The following is a 16,810-nucleotide window of genomic DNA, read 5'->3' on the forward strand; positions in this document are numbered from 1 at the left end:
GTTATCTATTGTCTGGTAAATTTTCTTTTGGTTTGTGTTGAATGTTCGGTTTTGTTTCCTTCTATTTTCACTTTTTTTTTGCATCTTCTAAGTTGTTTGGCCAATGCTTGTAATTTCTGCTTCTTTTCATCTAATTGCTCTATCACTTCTTGTTGTGAGATTTTACCTAACCTTTTTCGTTTTTTTATGACATTTGATGTCTTGTAAATTGTGTTAGCTGTCCAATGTCTTTTCTCAGTTTTTCTATTCTGATCTGTAGCCTGTGTTGCCATGCTGGTTTTGTGGGTTTCTTCTGTGTGTTGGTTGGTTCTGATCTCTGCCTAGTGTGTATATTTAGTGTAGTGAGTGCTCCTATATAAACCAGTAGTTTTAACTCTTCCATAGTTGTGTTTTCATTTATTTTGTTGTGTATGAGTGTGTTGATAGTTTTTATTGTTGTTTTGACTTGTGGGTTATTTGGCGGTCTATGCAAGAATGGTCTAATGTCTGTATTTGTGTCTTTGTATTCTATATATGTCAGCTGAAATTTTTCTTCTATATCTAACATGTGTGTCACTTCGTGTGCTATTTGTAATTGTTCTGGTGGTAGTCTTAAGATTTCGTTTTCCTCTCATTGTTTAATTGATGCGTGTTGTTCTTTGTTTGTTTGCTCTGGGGTGTGCGAGTCCATTACTGTATTTTCTTCTTCTTCTGATTGCACATTATTTTGTTCCAGTATTTGTTGTACTTGTTGTTTGATGTTTTCTAATTCTGACTGGGGTATCCTGTTATTTTTGATTATTACACGGATCTGATCAGCTGGTCGTCGTTCTGTTAAAAATTTTAATTCTGGGTATCTGGTAATAAATGTTGTGTATACTTGTGATCTGTATCCAGTTGTGTTGGTTCCTAGGTTTGTTGCTTGGTAATAACAGAACATGAGGTGTCAATTAACTTCATCTGACCATCTCATCCTCTGTCGTTTTCCTTCTAGGGTGGTTGCAGGAAGCATATCCTGCAAAACACCTCTATTTGGATTTAAATCATTTTCCAGTTGGCTAGCAGTGTCATTACCATTGTGGGCGGGCATAGGGTTCAAGCGTCGTCCCCGACCTTTTTTTATTATTATTATTATTATTATTATTATTATTATTATTATTATTATTATTATTATTATTATTATTTGTTTGTAACATTTAGTGGGCAAAGTTCATTTAAGAGTCCATCATCAACAATGGGATAGATGAAGAGTGGATGGCCCTGGAGCCCACAAGTCATGGCTCCTTCAGCCATAATTTGGTGTCAAGCCTCCAGTCCAAGGGTTGCTTGCAGAGGGATCCCAAGAGCGAGCCCCGTCACCATTGGACACCGAAGGTGGAGAATGCTTCTCAAGCTGCGTGTGGGAAGTGGTTCCTGAAGAAGGTACCACAGGAACCATGGAAGAGGAGGGTGATAGGAGATATGGTTTGGGGAAGTTTGAGGTATGGGGCCATGTTTATGACATCATCAGTATAATATGTAGTCATAGCCATAGGACATGAGCATTCCTTTTTCTTCCATGTCTCTGTGTACGACAGGTGGTCAATAGATTTGTATCCCTGGATCTTCTGTCATTTCTTGAAAACTGGGCAAGCTGATGAATGTGGAGGGCGATGTTCCACACAGTTGACATACAAAGGTCGATGTCCAAAAGAACTATCTTCATTGAGTGATCATCCACAGCTGCCAAATTTTGGGTCCACTATGAATCGGGACGACATATGCCCAAACCTCGGAAGTACCTCATAGATACTGGGACATACAGTTTTGCATTACACCTGTAAAGTTTCCCTGGGAGGACATTCACTTCAAAAGCTAAACTTGAGGCACCAGTATCTGTGCAAATTACATGTATGTCCTTTCTTTACCTGTCTGATGAAATAAGCACCTCATTGCTAGAGATCAGTGCACAGCTCCTCATCTGTTTGGAGTGTAAGATCTCTGTGAAAGACAATTCCTTGGACCATGTCCAAAGTTTTGTGTAGGGCAATAGCCTCAAATTTGTCACCTAGATAATCATATGCCTGAAGAGCTGTAGACTGGGCAGCAGCACATAACAAGTAGTTTAATTTGCTTAGTACCATCTACTCCAAATGAGGCAACAGTTACTTGGCCAGAAACCTTTGCCCAGAGCCCCAGTGCTTCAGTCATGACGGGGCATCCTCATCGGCTTGCATGGTGAGTTTCCTGCTCAGTCACCAATAGTGCAATCCCTGCTTGTTCAGCGGCTTAGCATTGAGCATGCCCGTTTTCAAAATGGTACAACCAAGTTCACAGTTGAAATTCAAACAAGTTTGACATGTCACTCATGTTTGCCTATGGCATAATAGGATCTGCCATAATATTTTGCTCAACAAAAACAAAGTTCGCTTTAGTGTGTCACCCTATTCCCCCTTCCCCAGTTTTCTCCCATAAGGCACCTTAAGATAAATTTTGATATTGCCTTTTTGCCATTATTGTTTTAATAAAGTAAATATTCTTTCCCTCTATCACATTGATAACAAGGAACACTTACATCTGTATTTATATATGCTGCCTCAGCAGTACATTCAGCCTTTGTAGTTGGATTGCTCAAAGCAAATATAATTGGATGCTCTGAAAATTCTGTCAAACTTTTCAGCAGCTCTGGGGTGAATACTCCTCCAACAGCAGCAGCACCTTTGAAATTAAATCAATTACAAAGTTATTAATTTCTCACAAATTAAAAACAAATATTGGTACTTAATTTTAGAGGAATAAGTTATGAGAAATGAATGGAAAATGTGAAATGTAATGACTGTAAATTGTCCATTCTGAAAAACTAATCTGCTACTTTTGTTAATCAATCACACAAAGTTGTAGATGCATTCTTCTATTTTTGAAGTATGAACTTTCACATTCCTATGAAGGATCAAACAGAAACTGAGGGGTCATGAGATAAGGTGCTACCTAATTATGAGAATTAGATAACGTAAATTTAAAGAAAGAAAGGCACTTGAAAACATTAACATTAACTTTCTGCCTACAATATACTTTGAATACTAAAATCACATTATTTCTATCTCCCTTGATCTATTCTAAATGTTGTAACATTAATGCTAGAACATTCTGCTCCAGTAGTGAGGTTGAAATATTACAGATGACAATGGAACAATTAAAGGCAAGATAATGCAGTGCAAAAACCCAAAAACTGTCATGGCAACTGAGAATGGCCACAAAAGCCTATAAATATCCATTTACATCTGTACTCTACAAACCACTGAAGTGCACAGCAGAGGTTTACATCCCACTGTACAAGTCATTATGGTTTTTCCAATGTCATTCACATATGGAACATGGGAAGACTGATTGTTTAAAAGCCTCCATGCGTGCTGCAGTTAATCTAATCTTGTCCTCGTGATCTCTATGGAGGTGATACAGAGGGGTTATAGTATATCCCCTGAAACATCATTTAAAGGCAGTTCTTGAAACTTTATATGTAGCCTTTCTCAGGATTGTTCACATTTATCTTCAAAAGCCAGCCACTTCAGTGTCTTCGTGATGCTCTCCCGTGGATTGAATACAACTGTGACCATTCACACTTCCCTTCTACAAATACATTCAATATCCCTGTTAGTCCTGTTTGATATGGGTTCCACAGACTTAAGTAACATTATAGGATGTGTAACATGAGTGAGTTGTAAGCAATGTTTTTTGAAGACTGATTATGTTTCCGCAGTGTTCTACCAATAAACCGAAGCCTACCACCTGCTTTTCCCATAGCAGGCTATGTGATCAGCCTGCTTCATATCCCTACAAAGAGTTAAACCCTGGAATTTGTACAAGTTAACAGATTCCAACTGTAACTCATTGACACTATAGTCATGGGATCCAAGTTTTTTTTCCATTTTGTGAACTGCACGATTTTAAATTTCTGAACATTTAAAGAACATTGCCAATATCTGCACCACTTTGAAATCTTTTTAATATCTGATTGCATATTTATGTCGCTTCTTTCAGACAACATTTCATTATAGATAACTGCAACATCTGCAAAAAGTCTGAGTTTACTGATTATACAGTATCCTAGGTCATCAATATACAACATAACATCAAGAGTCCCAACAAATTTCCCTGAGTCACACCTGAAGTTACTTCTATATCTGTTGATGACTCTCATCTTCCCTACCAGAAAGTCATCAGTCCAATAACAAATGTCATTCAATACCCAATACAATCATACTTTTGATAGTAAGCATAGGTGTGGCACTGATTCAAATGATTTTAGGAAATAAAGAAATACTGCATCTGTCTGACTGCCTTGACCCAAAGCTTTCAGTATGTCATGCGAGAAAAGTGTGAGTTGGGTTTCATATGACTGATGTTTCCAGAACCCATGCTGGTTGTCATGGAGGTGTCGATTATGTTTCAGGTACCTCATTATGTTTGAGCTCAGAATATATTCTAAAATACTACAACAAATTGATGTCAAAGAAGCTTGATGGTAGTTTTGTGGATCACTTCTACCAAACATCTTGCAAGTGTGTGATGTATACTTTCTTCCACCTACTGGGCACATCTTCCATAACTGTTCTCTAAATTGTATTCTAATTGAGAACACCGAAATGTATTTCAGATCATGGAGCTTCACTTATCTGGAATTTCATCAACTGTAATTATACATCTAAAACTAACTATTTCAACCTACTAGTTAGTGGAGGCATTTGTATCAGAAAGTTGATCACTTGCTTTAAAATTACTTGTCATTTTTAACCTAGTAAGGAACAGACATTAGTGAGCACAGCACTGGTACTGTCAACCATAGCTGTCTACTTCACCACTTTTGGCCACTTGCATGCAGATTCTGTTTCCACTAAAATTGAAATTGTTAACCTTAAAAAATTTTAAGTCACATATATATTTAATAACGGTATGCAGTTCCTTGTCAACAATGAATGTGAAAAATTACCTGATGAGTAAGGAGACAGCTGAAGTGATAAATGTCTTTTGTACTAACTAAATATCAAGCCATACAAAATACTGAAGTACCTTTCAAGGCCCAGAATGTTTAAAGACAATAGTTACCTATGAGAACAGTAGGACGTATTGTTTTGACTATATCTTCCAGATTTTTGATGGGCTGATGATTCTTTGCATACTCCACTTTGTGTCCTGTAACTCCACCTTCTGGCCTGTCTTTCACAATCAGACCTTTGGAGTCCACCATCCAAATTCTGTCTCTTGCATCTTGAAGTGATGTTCCTTCCTTCTGCATTGCCATCACACACAGCCCAGCTATTCCCAGAGAGGCCTACAGAAATAATTCTTTAACTGTGTATTGTTTCAATGGTGACAATTTTTAAAACTATTTTTGCACTTGTGTTGATGTAAAAATAGAATAGTTAAGATTTTCATGCCCACTAAAAAATAATTTGATAACAATTTAGATGAAGCTTAGTTCTGGAGTATTAGTACTATTTCTCCATGTTACATATCCCATGTTAAAGAACATCAAAGATGGCATCCCTAGAAGTTCTGTTCTTTGTTTACTTTTGTTTTTACTACATGTCAATGATCTAGAAAGAATATTACAGTTCTCCTAAAAAACTGTAATATTTGTTGTTGATTTATCTCAAAATGTCTGAACATTAAGCTTTAAATAATTTAGGAGTAAAGGAGACCACTCACTGAAAAGTGGTAGCACTGAGTCATCAACAGGAACACACAAAACAGAGGAAAACTTGATAGCTTTCAGAATTAATCCTTTATTGAGCCACAGTACAAACAAACCAACACATACAAACCTCATTCACATAGAAACCTCGTTAACTCATTTTGTTGTTGATGACTCAGCATTTTGCTATATGGTGAGTGGTTGTCTTTATTCCTAAATAATTTATGTTCTATTAGAACTTTTTTAGTACGTTTACATGAAGCTTTATGTAATAATACAACAAAACAATACAGATCTTAGAAGTTTTTATAGAGGTCAAACTTAAGAATTTCTGGAAATTGATCAAGTTTTGAAAATAAAGACTGCTAAATGTACATTTTTAATTATGTTTCTTAATGTGTAAAAATTATGAAAATATGTTAATTTACCTCACCAGCACCCTGGAATAATATGGTGTGATCCGAAAGACGTGTCTTTGTGACCCGAAGTGAAGCCAGCAAACCTGCCACTGCTACAGATGCTGTCCCTTGGATGTCGTCATTGAATGTGCAATATCTGTCCCTGTACTTTTCAAGGAAGCGGAAGGCATTGCTGTTTGCAAAGTCTTCAAACTGCAACAACATAAGGAAGTCCATCTAAATGGTATTATATAATCAGTAAAATTATAATGTAACAGTAGTTTTGAAGATTCTGTGTTTTAAACTATTCTTCAACAGTAGGTTTATCTATTGAGGCAAGAGCAGGGGCAAAATTTTTAGTTTGTTCAGAACTGTACTACAACCTGAACTTTACTACAAAGCAAAATTATATTAACAACAAAAGTTTTGGTAGCAGGAAACTGCAATTTATCACATTAGTGTGCAAAAGTAATTTAGTATGATCCATTTCAAATTTTATCATAAAAATTGTTACTGAAAGTAATATACTTTAAGGATTACCAAATTACCTGTATAAGTGTGTTTTGACCATATCGCTTCACAACAGCTTGCATGAATTCATCTACAAAGTCATCATATTCTTTCCCTGTGATTCTTTTATGCCTCAGACCAATGTAGAGAGGATCATCGAGAAGTTTCTGGAATGGTCATCACAGTGAACACACAAAAGTTGCACACAAAACATAAGAGCAAGAATCCTGAGTCAGTCACTTGCATATTATTAGACATACCTGTGTATTGGTCCCAACATCCAGTGTAATTGGCAAGCATTGGTGAGGTTTAATACCAGCTAGTGCAGTATAAAGTGCCAGCTTGCCTACTGGAATACCCATTCCATAAGCCCCTAAGTCACCCAGACCCAAAATTCTCTCCCCATCAGTAACTACTATGGCTCTGACATCAGACTCAGGCCTGAGGAATGAATAAAACAATCTATATAGCTTAACATAAATCAAACAAAATATTTAATTGAAGAAAGATACGAGTTTACTAGTAGAGATAAACCAGTTCACATAATAAGTAATGTGTGTGCTCTTACCAGTTCTTCAGAATTTCATAGACATGTCCTTTATCATGAATAGTAATAAATAAACCACGTGGCCTCCTGTATATGAGACCATAATTCTGGCAGGCTAGGCCTACAGTTGGTGTGTATACTATTGGCATCATTGTTTGCACATTTTCTGATAAGAACCGGTAAAACAGTTTCTCATTTCGATCCTGTTGAGATATCAAAAACAATTATTTGTTACATACTTCGTCCAGTTTAACAAATTTATAAATATGTGCCATATAACAATGACATTTGCTATCATGCAGTTAATACAAATGATGGTTAACTGATAACTATGATACAGGCCACTGGACAATGCACAATATAAGGGATTTTTTGAAATTATGTAACATTATTTTACTTATACCAGTAGTATCTGACCTCTTCTGATTTCTATCTCTTCTTCTTGAGTTTTGCGTAAATAAAAAATAAAATAATTTAAAAATTTGAAAGGATACTCAGGAACATGAGTTCTCATAAATAGTTCTGTTTGTTCCTGTTATACGGAAAGTACTTGAAGAATAATGGATGTGAAGCTAATTTATTAGACTTGAAATTAAGAAAATACTGATGCAATCCTTGATAACCTATCGGGGTATCCTTTAGAGATTTTAGAATGTTTCATGCCAATTGAAACATTACACTGAATACAAGCATCATGCTGAAACAACTTCGAAACAGGACCCATCACATGCAGTAACGCACTGTATCCTTTGATATTAGGTATATTAAAGTATTTTTCAAGTGGTATCATGACATGTGCCACAGAAAGGAAAGTAACTATGGTCTTTATTCAAGAAATATCTCACATGAGATCACTTTGCTGGACAGCTAAAGTACAGAATTGTATCTTAGATTGTATAAATGTGTTTTGCCTACATCTGATTGGTATATGACTCAGTTTTTGTGAATCTTCACTCACCTGGAGTCCCATGAGGTAAATATACTTGTTCAGATCATCTGGGTAACGTTGTACATTAAGCATACACAGCTCCATTTGCTCTTCCTGAGTTTTAATTCTCGGGGGTAGAAGTCCATGAATCCCTAACTGTTGTCTTTCTTGTAGGGTAAAGGCCATGCCCTGCAAAGAAAAAGAGAAAAAAATAATAACAATTGCTTCGGGTTTCTCCCTTATCTAGTATGTCACTCCTTACTGTGGGTTCACCCCATTGATTGTTTAGTTTGCTATTTTCCACATTTTCCTCTTTTCACTTAATTATTACACAAATAAAGCAATGAACTTATGGCCCCAAATTATTTAAAAATATGTCTGATAATGTCCATGCATGTGTTTATTTAGCGATTATGTTTGTTTATTCTACATTCGTTCTCTTTTACAATGTGTTGCATCATCAGATCAGTTAGATCACTGTCACATCTCCCATACTGCCGCTCATATCCATCCCTGAGAAGTAGTCTTGGATTTCAGGGATTCTGATCAGGCCAGACCACGAAATTTCAATTCCAAATTGTTTGGGGTTTCGATTGTGATGTCCATATTGCTGTTAACGGTAACAAATTTCTGATACAGGTGGTAAAAGAATTTTCTACCGATCATCTAGGTTGGTGATGATGAATTATTACCAACCATGCAAGCAAAGAAAACACATGACCTGTGAAGGAGATAAAACGATGCAGGCAGGGGAAGTAAACTGCTCAGTATTGTAAATTGTCTTTATGTACTGCAAGACACACTAGAATTTCAACAGACTTACTATTTACACCCTACAGAATTTAACCCTGTGTATGGTGTTCAATTAGAAGAACTACTCTAAGTAATTCAGCTGCCAATGTAAACGCTCAGTTGTATTGTTATCTGAGATATCCTCTTGGGCATGATGTGACCATATTGAAAAGGTTTCCTTTATTCAGATCTACTGGACATCTTCCGTTTGTGAAATGGATGGCTTGTCTCTTAAGTGTAATTGTCACTTTGGGAACTGATAAGCAGTTTGGAATGTAGTGATTATGATGAAAAGAAAGGACAATATATATGACCTGTCTACCGTCGAGTTAATGACAAAAAAAAAAATGCTGTATGGACGTCAACATTTTTAAACTAGCGTCAACAATGTTCAGAAACACTAATTTGTTAGGTTTCTTCACACACCAATATATGTGGAAAATCTCGTCACACTATCTCGGGGGACTGCTAAGAGACTGTTGGGTGCCCACTTTGCTATAACGCAGCCTTGACCATTCATATAAATGAAAGCGGAAGATCATTAACTGACAAGTGAAAATTATTCTTTCGTGGCCTCCATTTGTTGGTAGAAGTACATAACAATGAACAATTGCACCATAACCAAAATTATTTGTTTCATATTTTCTTTATTACCAACTATTGAAGGTGATCTTGACCACCGGCGACTGGAAGGTGGTAGAATAACGTTAAACACGGTAGGTGCGAGACGTGCGCGGAGACACGGCAAACATTCGCGGTAAACAGTGCAATGACGTTACGCGGAACTGAGAAAGCGAGAACCGCTGAGCGGCGTAGGCTACGTGCTGCTGTCAGCATACTCACGCCCGGTGTTTTAGCATTCGGGGCAACTCGCGTGCTGCATCGTTTCTTCATACTCAAAGACATCTCCACTTGACTGTGAGAAACCTTTCATCATTTGAACAGTACCGGCACGCGATTGACAAGATCTCAATCAAACCAACGCCAAACTTGTTAAATTCTGTGTGTTACGTGTGAAACGATGGTGGAAACCTTCAAAACGGTTACCGGTAATTATTACAGGCAAATTCCTTTCCAAAAGGAAATTGGAAAGTCCACTGCACTGCACGTTAATTCGTGAAATATAGGTTTCCGTAACACACTAAAGCCTAGTTTACACGACGACATTGGGTTGCGCCATTAGTTGCGTGGAATGAGTCGCTCGCAAATGGTTTCATATTTGACTGTAGACACGGAGAAACCAGCACACACTTCAGTTTCGTCGTTTTGTGGATTCCTGAGTCGTGTCTGAAATGAAAGTTTTGGCAGCTGCAAGTCGCACGGAGTTTAAACTTGTTGCGTGGTATCGCTGCATAATAAAACATTAAGAAACGTGTTTCGATTCGTGACTGAATGAAGAAAAGACGTCAGCTCGGTTGCTCAGCATCCTTGCTGAAATAATTTGTAACGTTAGATCCAAGAAGTTATTTTAATTGTCTTAGAATGTCACCAGAACTAGAGTTATAATTATGCGATAAGGAATAAAGATATAGTAATGCATGAAGCACTGTCGCCAGAACTGAAATTACATATCACATTCCATGCATTACAATCGAGAACACTCGTCATGCTATAAGATGCCATTTTAGTTGGTGACGACGCTTTTTCATCGACACCAATAATTATTAACAGTAATAATTATTAACATAAACAGTAATAATTATTCGAAGCAGGCCGCATTAAGAAGAGAATGGTTTGCAAAACTACTCTATTGAAGATAGATCTGCACACTGGCAATATTTCAAAATTCTAACATACGTGAATGGGGAGCACGGCAGCTACGTTTTAAATGGATGAGTATCTAATGAAGAATGCAGTTTCTTGAATTTGTATAGCCTTCCCTCCTGTCAACAATATTCCTTAAAGAGTTGGCCAACTCGAACGATGGGATTTTAGTCTTGTAGGCGAGAGCATTGCCACAGCTAGAATTACACTTGTTTGTATTTTCCTTAATTAGGTTGTGTATATGCTCCTAACGCAATAAATTTTGCTCTGCAGATGAGATATTGTCTAACAATCTATGTTGTTATCGCACATGACGGTCTCAGCGCCAGCAATACGTTGCTTATTTTTGTAATCAGCATCATTGAAATCCCACAAACACCTATGCAAAGCATAGATATCTAAAAAGCGAACATTATTCTCCGCTCTCTACTTCATATTTCCAATTTATCTACACTCTACGAAAACACATAACCTCAAAACTCATGCAGCTAGTGTCGCCAAAGTTGGAACACGCCGAAAGTGTTTAGTTTCACCAACGAGTTGCGTAAACGCGCGGCACTCCTGCGCTGTGGCCGGCAGCGCAGGTGCATGCAACCTAGTGTCTTCGTGTAAACTAGGCTTTAAGTCTCACAAGAAATTGTCACAACAAGTGCTAACAAAACAACTGTACGTCAGAGAACTAATGGAAACCAACAAAAGATGTTGAGAAGTCCCTTCATGTGAACAACTGTAGATATCTTTATCCCCTAATACCAGTTCACTTGTGTTTCAACACTACGTAACTGGTGGCGTTGACGCGGCGCAGTCTCTCGGCACTAATAAGTTTCGTCAATCGTCATGTTGGTGTCACTGACTGTACCAGGAGTCTGCCGACCATTGGGAAACTTATTCAATGTTTTTTTCTGCTCTTTAGTTTGCATTTTTAATCTGTCTGGTATTCTGCTGTCTGGTAGTGTTTCTCTGTGACCACATTTTTCCTTATACTCAAGCAGCCAGACACTGCGGTCATGTGTGTGCGAGTTGGGTTTGCGTAAGTGTGTGTATGTTGTCTATTTTCGACGAAGGCCTTGTTGGCCGAAAACTGACAATCTTTTTGTTGTGCCTATCAGACTCAGCATCTCGGCAATATGATGAGTGGCAACTATCCTTTTCATGACATTTTTACACTCCATCCTGGATTGTCCATTGTTCAATAATGCAATTCAATACTTTAGCGTTATGAGGAAGGATGCTATTTCATACACGTAAAGATGATCTCGAAGCAGCCTCAGAACTAGTGTCGCCAATACTGGAAATCACAATCTTAACAAAAAAAAGATTTGAAATAAAATGTATGTCACAAAAATAATACTAACGTAGGGTAATAAACACAGACAATGATAGTACACTAAACCTCTACTTGTCTTTGTGTATTACCTCACACCTGATCCTGAGCTGTTTTGATTAAACTTGTCACAGTGTAATCAAAGTCATCAACCCAGTGGACGAGTGGGCCTAGTTTGCGACAGGAGCATCACCCCTTCCTGGCCGCCTCCCCCCCCCCCCCCCATTCCCTCCACCCCTCCCAGTCTCACAGGAGGCGATAAGGGGGAATGTTTGGAGCAAAGGAAAGAACTAATTGACTTCAATTAGTCCTTCTTCGAAGGTAACACCATCAAAAGAACATATCTGGAAAGCGAACAAATGGTCAACACTAGGGCCAAGTCGCGCAGGGCCAGTAGCACTAATGAACTGCAGGGCCCCTATTCAGTAATACGTATTAAAAAAAAATCATATTACAGTATTTTCACATAAAATAAACTTATAACTTTGGACAGAACAAAATATCTCGACACTCAACGACTGTGCTACATAGGAAAGCGTCGCGAATCACTGATTGGGAGAACATGTTTTAGGTTGTGCTGAGCTATGGAAACTGGGAACTTTACACTGCAACATTCGTCGGGGTGGAACGAATAGACACAGCCGTATCAGAATGTACTTAACACTAAAAAATGCTTGTGTAAACTTGACAGAAATGCGGCACACTGTCGTAACTTTGAATCACTCAAAGGAATACAAAAAAGGGTCGCAGAAATGGCGCTATGGGTGGTAGCTTGTCGCTAACCTTAATTCAAACGGATTATCATTCTACAACTGTTTCGCTTAGCGGTCCACCTAGTTTGTTGCCCAAGCATATCAACAAAAAAAATTTAGACCGGATTTCAGCAGCTCCATTTGTGATAAGTAAAACCTGTTAAATAAAGTAGAATTTTGGTCAATACAGTGAAGGTAGTTTTCGTGCAGTATCACTAAATCTCCGGCAGAAAAAGAAACCATGCAGAGATGTAATGACGAGACCAGTGGTATCGATAGAGTACATACGCTGTTGGGGTTGCTGCCAATTAGTTTGGTTGCAAAGGAAGTTTATGCACCTGTTCCGACAAGTGAAACAGATACCATTGAAATTAAAGAAAATTTCTTCCCACGAAAGTGACAGTTTCAGAAAACCTTGTAGTTTATGTGGTTCCATCCTACGTACCATTAAACGCAAGAAAAACATGTACAAGATGAAGAGTAGGTAATGTACGTACGCACACAGCAAAGGAGGCAGCTACTAAATGGTACAAAATATTATCAGCTACATACAGATCGGAAAGTAGCTTGCGGCTCGTGTCTGTGTGAAACAGATATATTTGTCCCTTCTGATACTGCTGTCAAACATATACTAAAATATTTAATAGGGAATGCGTTGTTGAATACCGCAGAAAGCTTCTAAAACTGACAATGCGTATTTTGACGAGGTAGCTTTCATAATCACGATTGAAAGTCCACTATTTTCTTCTGTGGAAAACCATTGCTTGACAAATTTCACCATTATACGACGTCGTCAAAAGCAGAGTACGCAAATACTGAAAATACCTGAAACAAATGTTACGAAAATTGGTTGCCTGGAAGATGCCACTGGTAAGTAAATGTATCAGTGGTATCCAGTCGGGGTTTATCAGGAAGCTTGAGCAGTATAGGAATCCGATTGTTACGCCTGTGTTATTAACCACGGTATTTAGACAACGAAAGTTCATAGCCAAGGACATCGAGACAATGCAACGCCTGGTGGAAAAGATATCATCAGCATTCTCACGCTGCTTACTGGCGTTTATAAATAATTCATCTGCGATCAATACTAAGCCCTAGAATGATGGGACTGCAACGCCAGAGAGAAACGGATATTCAGCACATTCCTGCAGAAATAACTTCCCGCTATTTGCAAACTCTATATCTACAAAGAAAGACGAACAGGGTGTATCTACTATAGTTCTAAACGTTTATTAAAAACGCGCGATTTATATGTATTCTAGACATGGCAGCTGTTGACAAAAATAAAAGTTCCGGTTCATGCAATCAATATTCTATAAATGGAGATACTTTTCCTTACGTAAAAAAAAAAAAAAAAAAAAAAAAAAAAAAAAAAAAAAAAAAAAAAACACGCTCTGTTAAGGCTGTGAAACTGCTTCGCATGTGATAAAAATTTTATGAAAATAGGCCATTCTAAAAATTTGTAAGGAGAAGCACGTATTTTATTTTGGGAAACATAACAGCGATTTTATACAGGAAACATAGTACAAGCATTGTAAATGTCAGGGAGCCATTACTGGAAAAGGAAAAGTCAATCATGACGACCTTTTTTGTTACTTTTCCCAGACGGTATTTCTTCTTATTCTGACGAAATGGGTGTGTGCTGTACAAACCTCTTGATTTGAATAAGAAAATGAAAGAGTACACTGCATAATTTACATGCAAAATATACAGTAAAAATATACAACTGTTTGTGAGTTAGTTACTCGTCGAATATTTCAATCCAAGCCAGTTCCAGACTAAGAAGACTTAGCAACGTCGACGTCAGATTCTCCTCCATAAAGGCTAACAGGTATGAGGTGAACAACTGTTGAAAGGAGAGGCGACGTAACGGGCCTTACAAGAATCACAAAAAACTAAAAGGCAAAAACTAACTTTAAGTATTTACAGACACTGGACTGTGTGAGTGCGTCAACGAACTAATAAATCGTCAATGTCCTTTCTATTATTATTTTTTAATTTGCTGTAAGACCTCCCGTAAGTCAAGACATCGAATCATAATTGTCTATGTGCTTCATAGGAACAGTGTACCAAGCTCATTTAATACAGATTTACTGTTAACTGAAAAATATTCTGCAGAATACGTTCAGATCAGTTTCTACGTTATCCCAACCCACATGCATGCAGCCTATTACAAGGTAGTCCAATGGGCAAGAACCAATGGAGGCTTCGATGAAACGAAAAGTAAGTGATGAGGCACCTTCATGTTGAAATATGGACCCGAGTGTGTGCTGAAGACAGGCTTTACAATACTTGAAACAATTTTTAAAAACGTAGGCACTGATTTAAAAAATACCAATGTATCATAATTCGAGGCATGAATCTATTTCGACATTCCACATGTGTGCCAAAGCGTAACTTATGTTGCTATAGCATGGTATGTTTCTTCGTTTACCTCACATTCAATACTCATCGTCTATGCGGAACTTGCCCGATAGTCTCTCCTTACAGAAAATACCAATAAATGGTTGACTCGTGTCCTAGCGGACTGGTGGTCTATATTTGAAAAACTATTTAAATTCTTTCCATTTCGAGTTTTAACGTATAGAAAAATCGCGTGTACCTGTGGTTTTCTACAACAGAATGATCGAAATCATTGTTAATCTTTGTGTTGCAGAAGAATTGTGCGTGTCTATAGTAGCCTACTGATTTACTAGAAGATTATACGATAAGCGTTCATCGTGGGATTAGATACAGCAGATGTGTTCTTGATGATATTTGATTACGAAAAGTTGGTTATCATTCTACTCCTTCAACGGTAGACGAGTGAAGTGTGAACACTACACTCCTGTTCCGAACAAGATTCTAGCAAATATGGATGTCAATTTGACCCTGAATCTGTTCAAGTTGGCATGGTCACTTTGAATTCAGCCAAAGAAGCACTGCGTTTAAAGCTGAGGATGTCACTAGGATTTCCTTTAAGTCTCCTACATTAAAAATATCAACGGCGGCATTTAACGCAAAGAAGAATGGGAAGAATAGCAGGAAAGTCTCGCCGGCATTGAGTGCACCACAACTCAGAGCACTAGCTGGCACGCATCGTTATAGAGAAAACCACTCGCGCGAAGTGATTCAGCGAAAATATTTGTAATAGAAGTCCGCTGACTTAATAACTTGATCAAACCGCTCAGTGAAAGGATGAAATAGCGTTGTTTGCCCACCTCGCTATCGAACAGTATTTGCATAAGTTATCAAGTAGCGAGAGTTCACCCACCCCGATATTGATTGTATCCCTTCTGACAGAATATGTTAGAATTTTGGGTGTATCCAGTGAATTGGATTGGGGGTGGGGGGCGGGGGGAAGTGGAGGAGATGAGAGATGAGCCATTAGGAGTGTCAACTACCTTCTGCCCCCTCCCCCTAGGAAAAAAATTACCTAAATTACCTACACATAATCAACTCACATTCTGCTCCGCCGAATACATAGCTGTATCAATTCAGTATCATTTAATGGCTACTGACTGTAGTAAATACCCTCAGAGCCATTTTCGTGAAATCTGGGGTCTACTTCTCCATTCAGCGCAAAACACACAGGAATACTTTTCGTTTTCTTTTCTTTTTGTAGGTATGATCTTCCTTTAATTGAGAAAAAGATGTGTACCGTAACACATTACAATCGAGTATTCACCCTCACCTAGTACCTTTGAAGTGTGAGCTACTCATAAACCGAAAAAGCCTTAATTTACAGAGAAGTACGTTAAGGATACATCAATACAGTCCAACAGCAAGCGGTTGTACGACAACATCCAGAAGAAAGGAATGACACCCGAAAGTGATTGACATGCAAACAAACTGCTTATGCTTTGAGATGCTACGAAGTCTGCACGACACATGTGGGCCGTATTGTCTCCCACTATAATAGTAGTGACCATACAGCATTTTCAAGGTGTATGACGACGCATCCACACAGAATGCGTGTTGTGCTTTCGTTGTCCCCAGGAAGATGGAAACAGAAAACGTGTAGCCTTCTATCATTTGTTCATGTCTTGAGTAGTAACACCAGATGGGGCAGAACTAAGATTTATTTCGGGCCGACATGCTGTGTAACCTACCTCATGTTCAGGGACTGGGCAAAAATCTGAAAACACCGCGAGAAACACATGTTT

General features: G+C 38.0%; 1 protein-coding gene across 3 annotated transcripts in view; it reads right to left on the reverse strand.

Moving 5' to 3' along the window:
- Positions 1 to 16,810, reverse strand: part of LOC126336866 (NADP-dependent malic enzyme-like) — a 401,213-nt gene that overhangs the window by 19,320 nt on the left and 365,083 nt on the right. For all 3 annotated transcript variants that reach the window (XM_050000965.1, XM_050000966.1, XM_050000967.1), the window contains 7 exons: positions 8,064 to 8,222; positions 7,127 to 7,308; positions 6,819 to 6,999; positions 6,597 to 6,725; positions 6,079 to 6,261; positions 5,062 to 5,287; positions 2,534 to 2,676 (listed from right to left, as the gene is read on the reverse strand). In XM_050000965.1, the coding sequence (XP_049856922.1) occupies positions 2,534 to 2,676; positions 5,062 to 5,287; positions 6,079 to 6,261; positions 6,597 to 6,725; positions 6,819 to 6,999; positions 7,127 to 7,308; positions 8,064 to 8,222 (1,203 nt within the window). The remainder of the gene's footprint in view (positions 1 to 2,533; positions 2,677 to 5,061; positions 5,288 to 6,078; positions 6,262 to 6,596; positions 6,726 to 6,818; positions 7,000 to 7,126; positions 7,309 to 8,063; positions 8,223 to 16,810) is intronic.

This window comes from Schistocerca gregaria, chromosome 2 (genome assembly GCF_023897955.1).
Source record: "Schistocerca gregaria isolate iqSchGreg1 chromosome 2, iqSchGreg1.2, whole genome shotgun sequence".
Classification (NCBI taxonomy): Eukaryota; Metazoa; Arthropoda; class Insecta; order Orthoptera; family Acrididae; genus Schistocerca; species Schistocerca gregaria.